The 19,858-nt window shown below is 52.8% G+C and overlaps 5 protein-coding genes across 5 annotated transcripts; 3 read left to right on the top strand and 2 right to left on the bottom strand.

Annotated features, from left to right (window-relative positions):
- Nucleotides 1-1,166: 1,166 nt before the first annotated feature.
- Nucleotides 1,167-2,291, top strand: LOC3291340 (ribose-5-phosphate isomerase). Its single transcript, XM_554756.4, has 2 exons — nucleotides 1,167-1,725; nucleotides 1,799-2,291. Exons 1-2 carry the CDS (start codon nucleotides 1,288-1,290, stop codon nucleotides 2,186-2,188), a joined length of 828 nt encoding a protein of 275 aa, XP_554756.4. The 5' UTR covers nucleotides 1,167-1,287; the 3' UTR covers nucleotides 2,189-2,291.
- On the bottom strand, nucleotides 2,191-3,175 carry LOC1278238 (protein TEX261). The gene is made up of 3 exons (XM_317847.4): nucleotides 3,037-3,175; nucleotides 2,532-2,945; nucleotides 2,191-2,447 (listed from the first exon to the last, which is right to left on the bottom strand). Exons 1-3 carry the CDS (start codon nucleotides 3,104-3,106, stop codon nucleotides 2,329-2,331), a joined length of 603 nt encoding a protein of 200 aa, XP_317847.2. The 5' UTR covers nucleotides 3,107-3,175; the 3' UTR covers nucleotides 2,191-2,328.
- Nucleotides 3,176-3,458: 283 nt separating this feature from the next.
- Nucleotides 3,459-6,187, top strand: LOC133392767 (uncharacterized). The gene is made up of 2 exons (XM_061653952.1): nucleotides 3,459-3,543; nucleotides 3,812-6,187. Exons 1-2 carry the CDS (start codon nucleotides 3,518-3,520, stop codon nucleotides 6,084-6,086), a joined length of 2,301 nt encoding a protein of 766 aa, XP_061509936.1. The 5' UTR covers nucleotides 3,459-3,517; the 3' UTR covers nucleotides 6,087-6,187.
- Nucleotides 6,188-6,358: 171 nt separating this feature from the next.
- Nucleotides 6,359-7,341, bottom strand: LOC1278239 (UPF0598 protein CG30010). Its single transcript, XM_317849.5, has 3 exons — nucleotides 7,106-7,341; nucleotides 6,843-7,047; nucleotides 6,359-6,767 (listed from the first exon to the last, which is right to left on the bottom strand). Exons 1-3 carry the CDS (start codon nucleotides 7,229-7,231, stop codon nucleotides 6,472-6,474), a joined length of 627 nt encoding a protein of 208 aa, XP_317849.5. The 5' UTR covers nucleotides 7,232-7,341; the 3' UTR covers nucleotides 6,359-6,471.
- A 979-nt stretch (nucleotides 7,342-8,320) lies between these two features.
- Nucleotides 8,321-18,973, top strand: LOC4577834 (uncharacterized). Its single transcript, XM_061656962.1, has 8 exons — nucleotides 8,321-8,573; nucleotides 8,780-8,970; nucleotides 9,113-10,599; nucleotides 11,686-11,781; nucleotides 11,867-12,053; nucleotides 12,129-15,138; nucleotides 15,206-16,310; nucleotides 17,722-18,973. Exons 1-8 carry the CDS (start codon nucleotides 8,534-8,536, stop codon nucleotides 18,089-18,091), a joined length of 6,486 nt encoding a protein of 2,161 aa, XP_061512946.1. The 5' UTR covers nucleotides 8,321-8,533; the 3' UTR covers nucleotides 18,092-18,973.
- Nucleotides 18,974-19,858: the final 885 nt, after the last annotated feature.

Below are 19,858 nucleotides of genomic sequence, written 5' to 3'. Positions count from 1 at the left end.
GTAATTCCTATTAATCGCGCACACGTGCATTGACATACATCGGTATTCATTATGGAAGTAGTTATCAACGAGAAAATAACAAGGTTTTTTATATTGTGCTCTGAATTTCATTAAAACACGTATTTAATAATGTCCGGAACTCGAAGTAATATTTTTTTATCTTCATTTTAATTCGAGATAGTTGAATTAAATTGCCAAGATGTGATGCATAAAAATAGGCAAAATTGCATAAGCAGCCAATTTTGGCAAGCTAAAGATCGCTAAATTCGCCTTTTGCAGTAGATAAATGCAGCAGATCCTTTTACGTTAAGATCTTGAGCCATTTTAACCCGTTTAGTGGTCGTTTAGTGGATTTGTGGCACTTGGGTAAAGTGGGTTATGCTGGGGTATGACTTCCCAAGCGCCACAGATTAAGCTTAAACGACTGGAAAATTGAATATCCATAGAAAAAAAAATGAAAGCTCCACAGCTTCATTGGTTTGATTAATAGATGGCGTATTACAACTCATCATTATATTGCTATCCTTTTCTTGCAATGTGTTTCGACAAGTTTCATCTTATCATGAAATCCCCTATATAGCCTTCTAACTTTCTGAGCAAAAATCTATATAAATGGTCGTGTGGTCAGATACGTGGGTATCAACACCAACGACCATTACTCAAATCTCACTTGCTTCATTGCTGATGGTTTCCGTTGGAGTTTAGTATTTAACCAATCGTATCGCCGTTCTAGTTCTAGCGATGCATAACTTCAATGCGAAACTATACAACAGTACAGAGAAAATGAGAAAGCTCTCCTCCAAGCGATGAAGCTCAACTGGTTGGGGTATCCCACCAACAGAGAACGCCACCAGCTTTTTTGCTATTTTTAGAATGCATGAGTCGTTTGCCGTCTGCTAAACGAAGTCTTTCTATATTCCGTTTAGGTAGAGAACTTGAGTCGTTTAGAAGCCGTTTAGTGGTCGTTTAGTGGATTTGTGGCACTTGGGTTACTAAATTTGAATTAGTGAGAAATTATTTACATGCCAAAAAAGCCTTAAATGTTCGTAATTCGAAGCAATACGGTAGTTTATAAAAAGAAACATATAGTCAAGTTCTTATCTTCATTGTCTGCTTTTGCTCAAATAAATGTAGGTTTGAAACAAAAATGAGAAATAAAACAGTATTGATTTGACACCCCTGTCGAGCTGGGCCAGCGCTGGAAAGGGTTTTGTCAAAACCGGTATACACGATCGACCGGTTTGATCGATAGCGGTAGCGAAGTTCTCGTGCATCCTCGTGGGGCACATGTTCCGGCAATTGGTGCATTCACTTTCACCTAGCTTAGTACAGTCGGGACGGTGGAGTTCGCTCGTTTGCAGCACAAACCTTACTCTGTTTTCAACGCAAACCACCGCCACCGCCAAGATGTCCCTGGAGGAAGCAAAAAAGTGTGCCGCGTACAAGGCGGTCGATGAGTACGTGAAGGATAATACCGTCGTTGGGGTCGGTTCGGGCTCAACCGTGGTGTACGCGGTGCACCGGATAGCGGAGCGGGTGAAGGCGGAAGGACTGAAGCTGGTCTGCATTCCGACGAGCTTCCAGGCCCGGCAGCTCATCATCGAGCACGGGCTGGTGCTTGGCGATTTGGAGTGCAATCCCCGGCTGGACTGTGCGATCGATGGCGCGGACGAGGTGGACGCCAAGATGGTTCTGATCAAGGGTGGCGGTGGATGTTTGCTGCAGGTGAGTTGCTTTTCTTTTTTGTATTAGTAATCGCAACTAAACATTTTCAATGGGTGTGTGCGTGTGTTGGTAGGAAAAAATCGTCGCCTCCTGTGCCGACCGGCTGGTGGTGATAGCGGACTACACGAAAGACTCGGCCAAGCTGGGCCAACAGTACCGTAAAGGCATTCCGATCGAGGTCGCACCGATGGCTTACGTGCCGATCAAGGGCAAGGTGGAGTCGCAGTTCGGGGGCACGCTCAAGCTGCGGATGGCCGTCGCCAAGGCGGGCCCCGTTGTCACCGACAACGGTAACTTCATACTGGACTGGAGCTTCCCGGCCGATAAGGAGCACGATTGGGACGCTGTCAATCGGGAGATCATGATGATACCGGGGGTCGTTGATACGGGGCTGTTCGTTGGCATGGCGACCAAGGCGTACTTTGGCCAGCAGGATGGTTCGGTCACGGAACGGAGCGCCTAATCTGTGTTGTGTCATTTGATTGCTTTTTTATTATTCCTATCTTGGAGTTTTGCTTTTTTTTCTTCTTCGTTCATAATAAATAGAAATAATATACAAGAGCGAACCGATGGCTACTGAATGTTTCGATTCGTGGTCGCGGACTAGAACGCTTTCTTGTTGCGTTCCGGCAGCAGGCTTTCCTTCGCGTAGCTGAACAGCGAAAGCAGGCCCATCTTTTTACGGCTAGAGAAGTAATTCGTCACCACGTCGTCATTGCCACCTGGAATGTTAAAAGGGAAAACAAGTGTTGTAAGTAAATTCTCGTTTTCGGAGGTCCCGTCCCGGGCGGTTCACTGTTTCTTACTGAGCAAATGCGTCCGTTCGTTGCTCGTTGGCAGCACATTGTCGTTGGCGGACAGGGACACAAACAGCGCGAATGGCACCAACCACAGGCAGAGGGTAAAGTACGCCAACACTTCCGTGAACGCGTGGTACTGCAGCTGGAAGTAGACGAAGGCCAGATAGTGGTTGCCGACCAGCAGCCCGACCGCCCCGATAAAGGCGGGCGAAAGAAACCGCACGTACGGGAAATCGGTCAGGATGAGCCCGTGCAGTGCCTGGGCGCCCAGCCCGCACAGCACCATCGTCCAGCTGAAGTGTTCGGTAAAGATGAATATCACGTACAGGCAGGCCGTCACGGCCACCATCCAGCTGATGACTTTCTTCGCGATGACCGTGTACTCCTCTACCAGCTCGGCTAGATAGTACAGGCCGGCAGCTGTTGTGAAAAGGTAAAGCGCAGAAAAAAATACATTCAGATGGCCACGTTCCAAGAAATTATTACCAACCCTTGGCACTTGTTTACGTACCGATCGAGACGGTTACGAAGCAGATCTGCACCAGCAGCGAAACGTAGCTCAGCAGCCCGAGGAAGGACATTTTCGACGGGATTTTTCGCGGGGGATTTACTTACGACAGAATAGGGGACACAACAGAATCCTCCGGGAGCTGCTGTTTAGGACGGATAATAGGAGAGCGTTATCGGGCACGGAACAGACACACACACACACACACGCACACTGTTTCACGTCAGCATTGCGTCCCTTTGATCAATCGGCGCTATTATGTACTACTGTTTGTCCTCGCCTAGTGATGATGCGTAATGAAATTATGAACCAGGCAGCTCAGTTCAGTTTTCCTCGCCAGGTAAACAACAAACACAACCACACGCACAACGCACGCCTTGACAGTTAAACGCCATCAAAACAAAATTCCACGAAATGACAGTTCGCTTCTACGATTTGGTGAACCAAAACATAAACAAAGTGCACGCGATCCTGCCGGCATCGGATGGAAGAGTACAAGAAATTAATCTGGTGAGTGTGGGAAAAGTACAGGAAAATGGTTTTATTTTTCGACTTTTACATCGCAGGCGGGTCATGTGGGACTTGTACGGAGATTGTTTTTGTGGCCAAAAAGTGACCAACCTTCCGAAAACACTCCATCTGGATCTCCAAGAGAAACCTTGGGCCTTGGGTGCCAGTGATTGTCCAAAATCACATGAAATTTGGTCAATGTGGAAGGACCAAAATGAGTGATTGGGTCGTCCGGTTTATTGTAATTGTGTTTGCTTTCCCACCGCAGGTCCCGACACAATCCCCGCTCGGAAGGGAAGCTGCTCGAGCAGGCGTCGATCGATTTCGCCGACTATCACAATGACATCTTCAATCTGCACATTAACGAAATCGATCCGATGCATCAGATCGAGGACATTAGTGCCGCCGATACGGCCCTCTTCCTGCCGCTGGAAATGCCCTCCGATCCGCGGACGGGGCAAAAGATACAGCAGCTGGAGGTGAAATGCGTTCAACCGCTGCAGCTGTTTAGCCGGTTCCCCTCCGGTTCGGTACTGACCCGCCAGGAGCATCAGCACTGTCTGACGGTGCAGAATCGTATCAACATGCGGCTGCCTTTTACCACCGCCGAGGAGAAGAAAAAGTACGCCCGCTACCAGGTGCTGATGGAAAAGCTTGCGCCGGAGAAGGAAATGTTCGACAGCTTCGTGCGGAACCACTTCAACACGCATCTGCTGCGCCGGGTGCAAACGATCGAGCCCGAGCTGAACGAGCTGGTGGTGCGCATTTGGCAGGCGAAGGTACAGGAACGGATCGGTCTCCAGCGGGAGCTCGGCGGGCTGTACGTGCTGATGACGGTGGTGCCGTTCTTTGGCCGCGCGGAAAACGCAACCAACGTGAGCTTTGAGCCGTACGGACAGGAGCAGGAGCAGGCTCGGGAAACGGGCACGGTGCGGAATTTGTTCAGCGAGAATGTGTTGCGCTGCATTTCACTCAAACGCAACGAACGCGTGCTGGAGGCTTTTGCGCACGAGTGGACCTCGGTGCGCTGCACGCGGGACCAGTATCTGGCGGATGTGGACGCGTGTCTGGCCGAGCTGCCCGACGTTTCGCTCGTCGTGCCGGCGGGTGCATTGACGCTGCTGCTAAACTATGCACAAAACGCCCAGGAACAGTGGACGATACCGTTTCAGGTGAAGAAAATGGCCGACGGCCGGCACGTGCTTATCATGGACAGCAGACTGCCACCGACCCGGCTGTCGACGCACGCACGAAAGGTGAAAGCGTATAAGCTGCTGGTTAGAAGCTTTACCACCTTTCTGGCATCGCAGAAATCAAACGCTGAATTGGATAAATCAGATGCCACAGTGGAAAAGGACACTGCAGAAGGCCCCTTCAGACCACTTCCGTTTGATGAGTTTATGCAACAGTTGGCACAGAAGAAAACGGCCAACGAAACAACGCGTGAGAACCGGTTTTACCAGCCGTGGAAGTTGAAGGATCAAGAGGAGGAGCATCAGCTGCTGGTGTGCTACCGGCAGGATTGCTACGAATCGTTTCGCAAGATGCGCGTCTTTATGAACTTTTCCATCAAGCTGGAGTATCAACCAGAGTTTGGTGCGGAACAGATGACACTGCCGGAGCTGCTGCAGGAGTGGGCTCGCCAGCTGCTGCGTCCCCACTCGAAAACGATGCGCCTGCGCATCAACAGCACGACCTCAACGATCATCTCCCACCACTATCTGGAGCTGCGCGACATCGAGGAAGAGCTGAACCGACTGTACGGCGTAAAGCCGCACAATCTGCTCACGAACGTGTGGAAAATGCTGAAGCTGATGCGCAACTTTCCCGCCGGCCAGTATCTGCTCAAGCGCGACGGCAAAAGCACCCAGGGACCGTCGGTGTACGCGCGCCCGAGCGAACGGAGCGGAGGACTGGCGGGACAGAACGCTCCCAGCGGAATCAGCTTGAACTGGGAGGAGTTGCTGTGCAAGGTGGAGTACGATTGTCCACCGCTGGAGCAGTACGATTGGATACCGATCGATAAGTTTGTGATAACGCAGCTGCACCGGACGAACACGCTGTTCCCGTGCAGCTTCCCGCACTGGACGAACTTGCGGTGGCTAAACACGCGCCAAAGCCAGATGAAGGCGAAGCCGGTGGAAAAGAAAGCATCCGGCGGCAAGAAGAAGAAAGGCGCTCAGAAAGAGGGTGCAGGGTCTGGAGCGGCGGCGGCAACTACGGTGGCGACGCAGGTGCCACCAGCAACCAAAGTGCTCACCCCAGTACAGTTGGCACGGCGGGAGAAGGTGAGGCTACGGAGGCAGCTAGCGCGGGAGAAAAAGTTAAAAGCGGAGACGATTCAACAATCGCTCCACCAGTTCGCTCCTTATGCGGGGTCGGTTCAGGGAAAGCATCCCGAAGGGAACACGGCAGAAGGGAGGGATGGTGCTGCTACCGGGGGAAAGGACCAGCCGGTTTCGGCGGTGCAGCAGGCGTCCGCAATCGTTGACTATAAATCTTATGTGGAGCAAGCTGCGCTCAGTCCGGATGAGCAGTTGTGATCGCAATGGGCACATGAATTCATAGCGTAACATGCAAGATTTGTGATCTTAAATATAGATTAGGATTTGCTGCCCTATCTCTGACGATCGGTCGGGTACTAATGGTTCGTACGAGTGAAACATATCGACTGAGTTATTCTCTAATTTAACTAAAGCCTACTACACTCCTTCCAGATCAACGAGATTGATATGATCGCAACATGAGATAGTGAGGAATGGGCAGCGAGGCCTGGTAGCCCATCCGAAACGAAACCATTCAGCAGAAATTTAAATTAATCGTTTAACAGTCAACACATTTAATCTCAACATTTGTGCGGCAATATTGTATCACATTTTCAAATTATTCTACAAAACAGTACTCCCTTTCTTTGGTCATCGCTAGCAGTCAGTCTTGCTGCGACCTCTTGCCGATGTACGTCTCCTTCCACCAGTCCTGATCGAGCTCGTAATTGTGCTCCTTCCACCGGAAGTGTGTCGGCGGACGATCTTCACCATTTTGGAATGTAAACGAAGAGCTCAGCTCGATCGCAAGCTTCGACCGGACCAGGCCTATCGACCCGTACCGTTCCGGGGCCGGATGGTACACCCGCCCGGTGTCGGGGAACATGCAAATCCGGTCGGGTTGCCACGGTACGCTCATCTTATCGTACCCGTGCGCGTAAGCCAACCTATCTTCGCTATCTAGAGAGTGTAAGGTATGCGTAAACGTTTATGAGATAAACTGCCAGTTTGAATTAACGATACAAAAATACGAACCAATTTTCACAACATGTGTAAACACGATCGGTAGATCGTCACAGCGGATAAAATTTCGTTCCCGGCCACAAATAGACAGAAAAGGAAACTCGTCCGTATACCGATCGGTGTCGTTCAGCTTCAATCGTTTGAAGAAAAACTCCAGAAATTGCTTCTCCTTGAAGCAGGAGGTGAAGTTTTTGATTCTCGCATCATCTAGGAAAAGCTGCAAAGTGAAGTTGTGATTGTGATGGTAGGGCAAATAAACACAAATTATCCCTTACCATCCCTTCGTGATCGATGTAGTAGAAATATTCGCGTATTTTCGGCGCCGGCGATTGGCCCTGTACGTACGCGACCCGGCGGCAGATTTGTGCCGTTGGGGAAAAGATTCTTCTCAGAAGCAACATTATGGTGCCGAAATTGCACCACGCACCACAAACAACAAAAACAGCCCAATTTGCAGAATGCAATCGCGATACGCAAACCGGTTGGCGACGTTCCCGAAGGGAGCATCAAACGTCAGTCAATTTGACCGGGGTGACTGTGGACAAAGTGGCCAGATTATTTTGGTGGTTTTCTATAGGCGCATCAAAATTTTATCGGAGGGTGCCGATGGAAGCTAATCTGCCCAACGAAGGTTCAGCAGCACGAGAAAATACATCCTTTATTTATTTAAAGGAGATAGTTTAGATTTGATTCATAGCGGTCACATGAGGCCTTTCCTAGGTGTCAATCTGAAAATTGTACTAGGGAATCTAACCCAACGAATGATTGAGATGCACATTTGTTTCAGAGCGTTGAGGACTCCCTTTTCGGGGCTTCACGCGGCCGCTTAGGTCAGTGCAAATCGAATGTGCTGTCAGCAGCTATTTTGATTATTTGGATGAATTAGTAAGTTTAATGATAACACAACATAAATTAGAGATTGTTTCTAAAAATCCTGTATAAGTGACTCCTGAATTGATTCCATCGTATGACAAAATCGCACGCCTTAGGCAGTGCTTTAGCAGCAATCGAACACGACATCGAACATGAAAAATATATGGAATTTGACATGCTCGATTTGATAACCAACAAATCGAACATGTCAAATCCCATACATTTTTCATGTTCGATGTCGTGTTCGATTGCTGCTAGAGCGCCGGGTTACATTATCTGTCAAGTCCCATATAAAATTTTACCAGCGCGTCCGATTTCATCGCATCTCATGAAGTACAGACACAGGCCTTAGTTGTCTCTGTTCAACTTCTGGTTCAGGTTGCTGGTGATTTCCATATGGAGTTTAATTTTTTAAATGATTTGGGAAATGGTTTTATGACTTTTTGGTCAGCATTATGAGAAAATCTATGATTTTCGGTAGGTTAAATGAAAAATCGGTAGTTTTAGCAGGCTCATCTGTGAATTGTTAGGCACATGAAAAATCGGTTGGAATGCAGATAAATCGGTATTTCTGGTCACTCTGACTGTGGAAGTGGCGCCGCGCGTATTGACAGTGCGTGTCAAAATAAGAGCCAATGCCGGGTGCGAATAACCGCCAGTTTTTGTTTCTACACCGATGAGGCAGCAGCACTGTGCTTGGCTGGAGAAGGGAAGCCGCGAATACACGCGAATTCGCTACACGCTTACTGCGATTTTATCCGCCCTGCTGCGTGCAATCATCGCCGAACCGCAAGCGTGAGTGTGCCTCCGTGGGTCGGAGAAGTACCAGGATGGCCACCGCGGTTAATCCTGCCACGTTGGATAAACTGCGTAAGTAGCCCAGCGGCAGCAGCAGCAGCAGCCGCCGTCGCCGCCGTCCTTGCTGCTCCCCCTTCACCTACACCTGGGTGGTTGGCTCCTGGGCTGGAGCGACGCGCTGCTGCCTTCCGGAATGCGTGCACATGGCTGTGTGTGACTGTGTGCGTGTTTGTGTTTGAGTGTGTGTTTGATTTTGATGCACATTCCACTCGTTTCAGTGCATCCGATACAGGAAATACGCGTCCGGTCCCTGCACGACATCGAGAACACGCTGAAGCGCGCACTGTGGGACGATGCGGACATTGGGGCGGTGGCGTCGCCACTGTTCAAGAATTTGATACGCTGGTTCGGGCATGTGCCGATCATCAAGCAAGTGACCGTGCTGGAGCTGATGTCACTGCTGCTGGAGGTAAGCGCGCGAGCGCTCGCTCTCGCACGGCCTTTATGCGCGATTTTATGTCGTTTTATGTTTTATTGCCTTGCCCAGGGGGTCACATCAACTCGATTTCATGTTCTCTTCTCTCTCTCTCTCCATCCGCGTGCTATTGTAGAGCAAGTATGGGAAAGATATTTTAAGCTTCTTCACGCCGATGCGCATCGTGAAGGAGCTGATGAAGATCCGCTGCCTGATCGGGTCGAACCTGGAGTATGACGAGCTGGTGGTGAAAATTATCAAGCAGGTGGAGCGGCTCAAATCGACGCCCTCGGCGTCCGCCACATCGTCCTCCAGCATCGATCTGCTGGAGAGTGTCGCTAGCAGCATGGCCAGCCTGAAGCTGGACCGGATCGTCCCGCTAGCGAATGGCAGTGCCGGGGACGGCGAATCGATGGAGGAGGAGGAGGCCACCGGCACCGAGGGCGGCCGGAAGCGCAAGCGACGCACGGTGATCGATGCGTACGCGGCACGCTGGAAGGGCGACCCGTCGCTCTACGCCGAATGCTGGGAGGTGCCGGAGCCGTCCGTGGAGAGTGTGCTGGACCGGCTGAACGAATCGCTGTTCGAGGGCGAACCGGGCGACGAGAACTTCCAGCGCGCCCTCAACTACGCCATCCCGTACATGCGCAGCTATCCGCCGGAGTTCTTCCTGCAGCCGCCGTACATCGGGCTGTCTCTGCTGCACCTCATACAGAGCGGACGGCTCGGTGCCCGCAAGGGGTACGGCATGATGCTCGCGCTGCTCATCTCGTTCCGCAAGCGGATGCGCCAGCGGATGCTGACGGTTACGTACATCAAGCCGGCGGACGGTGAGACCGATGGTCGCCGCCCCACGCACGGCCGCCGCCGGCCGCAGATCTCCATCGGTGCGTTCGTGTACGAGCTGTTCCAGCTGTGCATCGAGCAGCTGAAGGGACTGTCGGGCGATGGGGACCGGCTCGCCACCAACATGATGCTGATCGTGCTCAGTCAGACGACCTCGTTCCTAATGACGGAACACTTTTGCGACCAGCAGAAGATACCGGCCCACCGGTTCGGCGAGCTGTGCGGCGAGCTCGGCCGTCTGGTGCGCCACTACCGGCAGGAGTGGGAGGTGGACGGGAAGCGAACGTTCGCCCGCACCCGCTACCGGATAGCGTTGCAAATCATGGCCGACTTTGTGCGGCTGTGGCAGAAGGAGCCGGACGCGGTCGACGGCGGGGCGGACGAGACGATGGCCGGTGGACGCACCGGCACGATCCAGTACAAGTTCGTCGACATGAAGGTCAGCTCGACGGCGCACCGGCAGGCGCTGGAGCGGTCGGACGGGGTGTGGCGCGAGGAGTGCCAGCTCGCCCTGTACGACTATCCGCTCGGCATTGCCTGCCCGGAGCTGTACGAGCATCTGGGGGCGCACGTGGAGAAGAAGAACGAGCTGATGCTGGTGACGCTGACGCGCCTGCGGGAGAAGCTGGTGCCGGCGGTCCAGCTGCTGCAGGACGGCTCCGGATCGGGGAAGAACTGCACCGAGCGGCAGCTGCTGCTCGGGTGGGAAGCGATCAGCACGCTCGGCTTGCACCGGTCGGTCGAGATGGTCCGGTGTCTGCTGAAAGCGGTCGAAAGGTATGGATTGGTGGTGGGAAAAATGAAGTTTTCGTCGGATGCGATGCCGACTAGCTACGCAATTTTCTGGAATCGATTCCGGATAGTAGGTCCGAAATCAGTTTCCGGAATCGATTTCGGAATCGAAATTGGATCCGGAATCGTCTCCGGATTCGGAATTGGCTTCGAAATCAATGTCAGTTTCGACTATTTCGATAAGAATAGTTTGGGACCAATAATGCTGCTACATATTGATAGCCACAAAGAATTCAAATTTACTTGTAAACGATCCATTCTCATCGAGATGAAACTTGGCTTCGGAAACTTCTTTTTTTAATTCAAGAACTGATTCTCATTCCGGAGCAAATTCCATTTTTGGAGTCAATCCTGATTCCGTGACCGGAGCAAATTGCAATTCGAAGGTCGATTCCGTTTCTGGGCCGATTCTGATTTCGGAGCCAATTGCGATTCCGGAACCGAATCCGGAGTCAATTCCAGAAGTCAATTCCGGAACCAATTCCCGAGTCGATTCTGGAGTCGATTTCGGAGCCAATCCCGTAGTCGATTCCGGAGCCGATCATGGAATCGATTCCGGAGCCGATCATGGAATCGATTCCGGAGCCGATCATGGAATCGATTCCGGAGCCGATCATGTTCCGGAGCTCTGAGATCAACTCCAGAATCGACTCCGGCGTTGGCTCTGTAATCGGTACTGGAATCGACTCCTAAATCGATTCCGGAATCAGAATTCCTCCCAGAATCGGAATCGGCTGCGGAGCCGATTCCCGAGCCGATACCGGAGTCGATTCTGGAGTTGATTTCGAAGCCGATACCGGAGTCAATTCCATAGCCGATCATGGAATCGGCTCTGAAGTCAAGTCCAGAATCAGCTTCGGCGTTGGCTTTGGAATCGACTCCGGAATCGACTTCGGAATTGGAGTCGATTCCAGCTAGCGAACCGGCTTCGGAATTGATAACGAACACGGAATCGGAATCGGGTAGGTCCGATTCCGAGCTCTCACCACTAGAATAAATATCAGCGTGTGAAAAGTGTGGTTAAGAAAATGGGTTTTTTTTATACTTTTCTTTTTCTTTCCATTGGTTTAGCTGGGCCAGTTCCGTTACAGAGGATGAACCGCTGTGGGACGTCATTGAGTCGATAACGGTGCGACTGCTCGCTCACGGAGACGAAGAGATACGAAGGTAAATGGCTACTTCATTTGGAGTTTACCTTGGTTACTTTGATGTGTGTCTGTAATTTCTTTCCAACGATCTCTCGCCCTTGCAGTGTGGCCTACGAGTTGTGCGCTAACATGATGAAAGATTTCATTGGCCATCTGGACGAGGGGGCCATCCTTTCCCGCCGCAGCCTGTTCTCCAGCTCGGCTCCCAAGCTGCGCGCTATGGGTATGCCACTCTCGCTGCAGATCATCACGGAAATCACGTGCTTTGGGTACACCAGCAAAAACAGCAAGGTAATTACGGTGACGCGAACGTGGTACCCACTTTATTCAGCAAGTCAAACGGTCGTCGCAACCCTTATGTTTCAGATTCACCAATGCGCGGAAACGATGCTGCTGTTCCTGTGCAACTCGAAAGCCTTCCTGCGCGAAAAGTGGGCCGACGTGGAGGAGATTCTGCTGCAGATCACGCCGCTGCTGCAGACGGTGGCCGTCGGGCGGGAGGAGTCGAAGCTGCGCAAAGCCGTCCTCAACATGTTCCATCCCGACTTCGGGCTGCCGTGGCTGGACATACTGCAGGGCAACCTGCGGCTGCTGTTCCACCTGGAGAGTGCGGTGCGGGAGGAGGCGCTGACGCGGGTTCTGTTTCTGCTGAGCTCGGTCGAGGAGAGCGAAAAGCTGGCGCCGCGCATCGAACACATCAGCGACACGGTACCGAACGGCGTGTGTCTGCTCTCCTTCCCGTACGACATACGGCGGCAGCAGGTCGCGAACGTGTACGAGGTGAGCGCGGTCAAGCCGCTGCTGGATGCGCTCGAGCAGGAGGAGGGCGACCCGACGCTGCGCCGCAGCGCCCTCACGCAGCTGAACGTGATGGCGGACGATCCGGCACTGTGCGAGCTGATACACAACGCGTCCGGCTGGGTGCTGGTGATGAAGGCGCTGTACAACTCGCTGCTGGCCGACCCGGTGCTGGACTACCCGGACGCGGCCCTTCCGGCGGTCGGCATCCTGACGAAGCTGTGCTTCAGCAACACCACCTTCCGGCGCTTTCTCGGCTCGAACACGAACGCGTACCAGCTGATCGTGCGCGCGCTGCTGGCACACCACCACATGCCGGTGTTTCGGGTGGAGTGCTGCGCCCTGCTCTACCTGCTGCTGTTTGCCGACTGTTCCACCGGCAACGGGGCGCTGCTGTCGCTGCCGGCGGTCTGCGCGGCGTCCGCGTTCAAGCTGCCGTTCGTGTCGTGCTTCCACTGGCAGGCGAGCCCGTTCCGCGAGTACGGCAGCGAAATGGAGCAGCTGCTCGAGCGGATGCTGCTGCAGGACGGGCCCGGTGGCGACATGATGTTGATGGGCGCTGCGCTCGCCAATGGGTGCGCCGAGGAGGGCAGCAGTGCCTGTTCCGTCCGTCCGTCGGTGGTCGGGGTGGAGTACGCGAAGCGCTACCTTCGCTTCACGTTTGCCGATCTGTGGTTCGGCGGGCTGGAGAACATACTGAAAACGACGGCCTCCACCGTGAAGCGTGCTGGTGCGGGTAACGGCGTGGCGGTGGCGGAAGACGACCAGCACCCGCTGGTGTACCGGGGCGCAAACAAAAAGGCGATGGAGTTCAGTGCGGCCCTGCGGCTTACCAGACAGGACATCCGCTGGCTGAAGATGATCGACTTCCCGGCCATCTTTCGCAAGAGCATGCGCCGGCTCGCGTCGGCCAAAGCGCACACGGACGTGTACGGTGGGCTGGCGACGCTCGAGGCGAACCTGAGCTTTCCGCTCAAGAACACCATCTGCCAGCAGGACGTGATCATCAGCACGCTGAAGCGCTACATCCACACGCCGCCGGTGTCGGTCGCGGACCAGGAGATGCTGGTCGAGGTGTTCAACGTGATCGGCATCATGCTGCACCTTAACTTCCGGATGCTGCGCGACTGGCTGTTCACCGTGCTGGCGGCGGAAGACAATTTCTTCCTGCGGTTGCTGCGCTCGAGCGACTGCATCGAGCCGCTGTTTACGCGCAATGCTAACCTGATCTGGGGGCTGCTGCAGCTGTACGACGGTACGAAGGATCCGGCGACGGCGGATAACCCCGCGACGAAGAAGGAAAAACAGCAGCAGCAGGCTGGTGGCACGAACGATTGGGATGTGCGGGTGTTCCGGGCAGTGCTGGAGCAGCTGGACGTGTGCCTGAAGAAGTGCAACCTGTCGCGCATAATGTCGCTGCTGGAGCTGGTGGAGATGATGACCGGGCTGCTGGACGACGTGTGGCGCGTTGACGTCGGCGAGGTGATCCCGAAGCTGCTGCAGTGCGTGCGCCAGGTCGGCTCGACGAGCTACACCGGCTCGGTGATCGTGCGCTCGTGCCTGATGGCGACGGCCCATCTGCTCGAGCGCACGTCGCCCGAACAGCTCCGGTTCGAGTGGCAAGCGAAGCATCTGAAAACGGTTTCGACGCAGTGCGGCAACAGCTGCACGTTCGTGCGCTCGTTCGCGTGGAACATCCTGACGAAGGTGGCCCGCACGCCGGCCGGCGCGGCAGCGATCGTGCAGGAGTGTGCCTACCTGCCCGGGGGCATACACGCGAGCTGCCTCAGCACGATACTGGACGATGGCGAGGCGTGCCTGGTGCGCGAGTCGGCGGTCGGGCTGTTCGTCATACTGCTGTCCCACACCGAGGCGGATGGGTCGCTGCAGCCCGCCGTCCTGCCGATGGACGGGGCGGCCAGCATGCGGCGGGCGGCGTCGACCGCAGCCGGCAGTGCGGGAACGACGCCGAAGGGCGGTGGTTCGTTCGATGTGATTTTGGAGCTGCTGGCGAAGCAGCAATTTTTCGAAGCGGCGCGCCACACGCTCGCTGGCTACACGTGCATGGAGTTCCTGCTGGAGGACGTCAACCCGAGCGAGCCGGGGGCGATCATTTCGGCCGACGTGGTGCGCGCGTTCGCGGTACTGTTCCGGGCGCTGGTCGAGCTGGATCCGGCCGGGTTCGGGAAGCTGATCGGCGAGAAGGGCTGCCTGCAGTGGCTGCTTGACTGTGTCGAGCAGCAGGCGATGCTGCCGAACCGGGCCGTCTGCCTGATGGTGGGCGACGTGTGCCAGCTGCTGCAGCGCTGCCTGGACGAGCCGAACCGGGAGCGGGTGTGCAGTCTGCTCGCCGGCCACCAGAACTTCATCGAGAGCGTCATCTACATGCTGAACCCGTGGCTGTACGGGAAGCTGACGCAGCCGGTGATGGAGCAGACGCTGTGCTACATCATGCGCTTCCTGTGCGCGCTGGTCGTCACGCCGACCGGCAAGCAGCAGATCCATCACGAGTTCGGGCACCAGGACGTCAAGCCGATCGCGAAGATGATCGAGCTGGGCATTTCGCACGAGTCGAAAAGTAAGTACGAGGGGCTACGGCCACCTAGTGTAACGAATCGTTTCTTACAACCCGTCTTTCGCTGCAGCGTTTCAGATCATGTGCTTAAAATTCCTCTGCATGATGATGCACACCTCCGACGAGCGGCCCTCGCCGACGGCCGAATATCCGACCTTTCTGATACAGTTCGAGCAGATGGACATGTACGCCGACGCGGGCGACGCGGCCAAATGCTGGAAGCCAAGCCTCGACCGGGACTACTCCGAGGCGGAAGACGACACGGAAAACACTAACCCGAACCGGCCGGCGGCAAACGCGGCCGCCGAGCAGGACAAGCAGCCGGAGCCCAAGCAGGACGCGGAGCAGCAGGACGGCACGCTGCGCAGCGGCTCGGCGGTGATCTTCAGCGCCCTGATGCAGCAGTTCGAGTCGTTCTGCAATCGGGATCAGCTCGTCGCCGGCGGCATTACGACCAGCAGCTACAAGCGCACCGTCTACTCGACGCTGCAAACCATGCTGCACTTCTCGATCGAGTCGTGCCGGGTCGCGTGGCGCAACGATCTGCTCACCGTCATCTTCGACTGGTTCGATGCCATCCACGAGGGGCTGATCGGGCGGCTAACGTACGCCGAGTTTGTGCGCAAGTACGGCGACGTGAAGAAGCTGTCGGTGATGGCGGAGCTGAAGGAGCTGGCGAGCGTGCTTGGGACGTGGTTCAGCGTGCCGGACGAGCCGTGCCAGCTCGAACCGGCCCAAATCGACCGGCTGTGCCAGATGGTGCTGCAGTACTGGCCCTGGTTCGGCAATCACGGCGTGCTGCAGATGGAGTTCCTGCAGGTGCTCGCCTTCCTGTCCGAGTGCCGCATCGCGGTGTGCAAAGCGCTGGTCGCCACCTATCCCGGCCACCCGCACAGCATCATGAAGCTGCTGATCGTGGCGGCGACGGGCGAGACGGCCAAGGTGAAGGGGCCGAAGTACGACCTGAACCTGCTGCGGGTGTCGCTGCGGCTGCTGAAGAACTGCTGCTGCTGCCAGGAGGGGCGCAGCATGATCGGCAAGCTGAACGTGTTCGGCAACATCAGCAAGCTGCACCCGAGCGTGACGAAGCTGCAGAAACCGTGGCTCGAGGTGACGCAGCTGTGGCTGGAGTTCTACGAGGTGTACACCCGCTACGTCGATGTCAGCGAAGTGAGGTGAGTTGTGGGGTGGGAGGGGCTTTTAGCAGTTTAGCAGAGCACTATTCGTAAATCCGAAGCTTACGGATTGTGTAAGCTGTGGTTTGCATTAGTGATGTACTTTCTGGAGCGCAACCATGACTCCGATCAGACTAAGGATATTGTTAGTCCGATTCCGACTCCGGCAAAATCGGAACAACTAGTTCCGCCCGGTTTCGGAGTGGTCCGGAGTCGTCTGGAGTCATCCGGAGTCGTCTAGAGTCGGTCGGTGCCGGTCGGAGTCGCCTGAAGTTGTTCGGAGATCCCGAAATCTTCCGGATCGTTGTCCATTAGAGCCGTCCGGTGCAATGTGCTTGTGATGAGACCTTCAAAGCCTGACTCTGGCCATCTCCAGACGACTTCAACTCTGAATGACTCCGACACCGAATGACTCCGGACGAGTCCGAATGACCCCGGGCGACTCCGGACAATTCTGAGCGACTCCGGACAACTCTGGGCGACTCCGGATGACTCCAACTCCGAGTGACTCCGGGTGACTCCGGACGGTTCCAGACGATTCCGAACGACTCCGGATAATGCTGTAGGTAGATCCCTTCCGGAGTCGGTTCCGACTTTATCGAAGCCGGATCGGAGTCGACTCCGGTTTTTTTTGCCAACTTTACCCATCACTAGTTTTCATAGTGATGGGAATAATTACTTAGTATGGTTAATTAATTCTGGCGAATGAGTTAGAATGATGAATTTTAACACAATCATGAATCATAAATAAATAAAATAAAATCATTAAATCATTCTGAGTAATTTGCGAATCGGTACAGAAGAGTTCATTATTTCCTGGTGGCCTAACACTCAGAAGAGTTATCTAACTCGCGAATGATTTCGTTTACTACGAATGAGTTACTAGTCGAAGTGGAGAGTGGAGTGAAGATCATTCTTCTCGGGCGATTTCTAAGATATGAGTCATTATTGTTTAAGAGCACCCTCAGAAAAACGTAACTAAAGGTGAGGAACTGAAAACGCAAACAATTGCCTATGATTTAGCAGACTACAGTCAAAGCCCATATCTGATGAATTATGAATATTAACTCATGATTACTTGAATCATGAATATTGACATATGATGATTATAATCATAAATATTGACTCAAGATTATGAGGATCATGAATATTGACAAACGATGATTTGAATCATGAATATTGACTCAAGATTATTTGGATCATGAATATTGACTCATGATAATTTGAATCATGTATATTGACTCATGATGATTTGAATCATGAATATTGAAATTCGATGATTCATGCTTCACGAACCACATGATTCTATTCGTGATTCGATTTTTTTTTAATATCCATTCTTTGACTTTTCTTTCTATACGTTTTTTCTTATCATTTTCCATTAACCATTACCCTTTCCTTCCTTTTGCAGACATTTGACCGTGCTGGGTGCGTTGATACGCAAATCCGATATCGATGTAAGACTGCTCTCGCTGGCCATCGTACGGAACCTGACGTTCGTGCCGAACAACCGGGCGGCACTGTTGGCGTCGGCGGACTACATGTTTATCTTGCAGAACGCACTGCAGCGCACCTCCTGCCGTACGGAGGTCCTGATGGCAGCGGTTGCGGTGTGGAAGATGATTGCCAACAATCAGCGGGGCAAGGCTGCAATCAAAAGCAGCCCGCTAGTGCGGCTGATCGAGGGCCAGGTAAAGCACTACTCCATGACGCCGGAGGGAAACGATAAGAACGAGCTCTGGTGCGTGCTGATGACCGTCTACCATATACTGAATGCGTAAAGAGTGCACCCGCCAGCCAGCTTCTCGGCCGCGACTGTGTGTGGTACCTTTGTGTGTGTGTGGGTTGTGCATCTTGGGGGAAGGTATGGTATTTTTACGGTAGAAGTATGTTAAGATATGTGGGAGCCAGCCAGAGTAACGAAGAATAATGGAACAGTAGAATATGGTTAAAAAAATGGTACTGCCATCCTGCTGCCGATTTTGGGCACCAGAAATGTGTCTTTTTATACACAAAAAGTGAACTCTGTCTAAATTAAAATCAAACCCCTTTTTGGGTAAAATGTCAAAAATTTGTTTTATAAGATAGAAAAAATGAAAAAAAACGAGAGCAAGAAGGTTTCATTTAGCGCTACGCGTAAATCAATTTAACGTATGCTGCATCTTATGAATTCTCTTATAATATCGTTACAAAAGAAACAAAGCAGAGCGGAGATAATTGAGTAGATCAACAGTTTACTACATTCATAAGCGCGATCGACACACGGACGAGAGTCGGGGATTTGTCAGCCAATTGTTCAAGTGGCAAGCAGGAAGCTCCATGAGCTCTCCATATTCTGTCACGTGAATAACGCCATACGCGCCGCAGCCTTGCTGAAGAAATAGCGCGCGCGAGAGAGAGAGAGAGAGAGAGAGAGAGAGAGCGAGAGAGCAAAAAACAGAGTGAGTTAATGCTGAAAATTGAAACAGCAGGCTGTGTTTTGTATTAAAAAGAAAACCCACAAGCCATTAGCAGTTAAGGATACTAGTTTTGTGTAAGCTCCTCTAAGGTAATCCCAACAAGGTGTTGATTTTCAGCAAAAGCGCGTTTCACGAAAAATTGGAAGTACAACGAGAAGCGTGTCATCGAAGAAATAAAGAATTCCTGGAATATAAGTGCACAAAGATGGCTGTGTTGACACTTCTGTATCCGGTTGCGAGAAATCGAAGTTGTTGGTGAAATCAGAGTTGGCATGAGAGTTCAGCAGTTCAGGATCAAACGTCACTGATTTGGGTAAGTCAGAATGGTTTCTATCTCCCCATATACTTAACTTACTTAACTGGTGCTACAACCGCTTTGCGGTCTTGGCCTGCCTCAGGAGCATCCGAAACCGCTCATGGTCTCGCGTTTTCGTCTGCCAGTCCGTTAATCCCGGCCTTAATAGCGGACGCCTCCACACCATCTTGTCACCTATGTTTGGGCCTACCACGCCTCCTCTGTCCTTGTGGACGACCTAAAAAGACTTTACGAGCTGGGTCGTCCGTTTCCATCGCGCTGCACTACAGTGAGGTCGCCGTACATCTCGTATAGCTTGTCGTTATAACGGCTTCTCCATTGTCCTTCCACATATACGGGGCCAAGAATCCTTCTGCACATTTCCCTCTCGAACGCGGCTAAGAGGGTTTCGTCAGATTTGGAGAGTATCCATGTCTCAGTGGCGTATGTGAGTACCGGTACTATATAAGTGCTTAATAATCCAAGTTTCGTCCGTCGCGACAGGTTCTTTGATGTGAACTGATTTTTCAGGCTTTTGTAGAATGACCGGTTGGCAGCCAGCATCCTTGCGTGCAACTATTCTCATTGCTGACTTTTGATCCGAGATATGTTAATTCTGGGATCTCCCTATACAAAACGAAGTAAGAGGTGACGCTCACGTCACGCTCACGTTACGCTCATAGGTGAAACGATTGCTCACTATAGGATCTTCCTTCCACGAAAAAGTTACTCACTATAGAACGGTTTTGCTAACCAACTATGGGTGCTTGGATGATTTTTATTTCTTTACGGTG

This window comes from Anopheles gambiae, chromosome 3 (genome assembly GCF_943734735.2).
Source record: "Anopheles gambiae chromosome 3, idAnoGambNW_F1_1, whole genome shotgun sequence".
Classification (NCBI taxonomy): Eukaryota; Metazoa; Arthropoda; class Insecta; order Diptera; family Culicidae; genus Anopheles; species Anopheles gambiae.
The sequence above is the reverse complement of the archived record's forward strand: the minus strand, read 5'-3'. Positions and strand labels throughout refer to the sequence as shown.

Bases quoted from the DNA above. Each gene is read 5' to 3' on its own strand.
- LOC3291340 (XM_554756.4), top strand. From the start codon at position 1,288: ATGTTCCGGCAATTGGTGCATTCACTTTCACCTAGCTTAGTACAGTCG. The intron at 1,726-1,798 runs GTGAGTTGCTTT...GTGTGTTGGTAG, and splicing joins GCGGTGGATGTTTGCTGCAG to GAAAAAATCGTCGCCTCCTG.
- LOC1278238 (XM_317847.4), bottom strand. From the start codon at position 3,106: ATGTCCTTCCTCGGGCTGCTGAGCTACGTTTCGCTGCTGGTGCAGATC. The intron at 2,946-3,036 runs GTACGTAAACAA...TTTTCACAACAG, and splicing joins CTTCGTAACCGTCTCGATCG to CTGCCGGCCTGTACTATCTA. The intron at 2,448-2,531 runs GTAAGAAACAGT...TTAACATTCCAG, and splicing joins CGAACGGACGCATTTGCTCA to GTGGCAATGACGACGTGGTG.
- LOC133392767 (XM_061653952.1), top strand. From the start codon at position 3,518: ATGGAAGAGTACAAGAAATTAATCTG. The intron at 3,544-3,811 runs GTGAGTGTGGGA...TTCCCACCGCAG, and splicing joins GAGTACAAGAAATTAATCTG to GTCCCGACACAATCCCCGCT.
- LOC1278239 (XM_317849.5), bottom strand. From the start codon at position 7,231: ATGTTGCTTCTGAGAAGAATCTTTTCCCCAACGGCACAAATCTGCCGC. The intron at 7,048-7,105 runs GTAAGGGATAAT...TTCACTTTGCAG, and splicing joins ACATCGATCACGAAGGGATG to CTTTTCCTAGATGATGCGAG. The intron at 6,768-6,842 runs GTTCGTATTTTT...TACACTCTCTAG, and splicing joins TACACATGTTGTGAAAATTG to ATAGCGAAGATAGGTTGGCT.
- LOC4577834 (XM_061656962.1), top strand. From the start codon at position 8,534: ATGGCCACCGCGGTTAATCCTGCCACGTTGGATAAACTGC. The intron at 12,054-12,128 runs GTAATTACGGTG...CTTATGTTTCAG, and splicing joins ACACCAGCAAAAACAGCAAG to ATTCACCAATGCGCGGAAAC. The intron at 16,311-17,721 runs GTGAGTTGTGGG...TTCCTTTTGCAG, and splicing joins GTCGATGTCAGCGAAGTGAG to ACATTTGACCGTGCTGGGTG.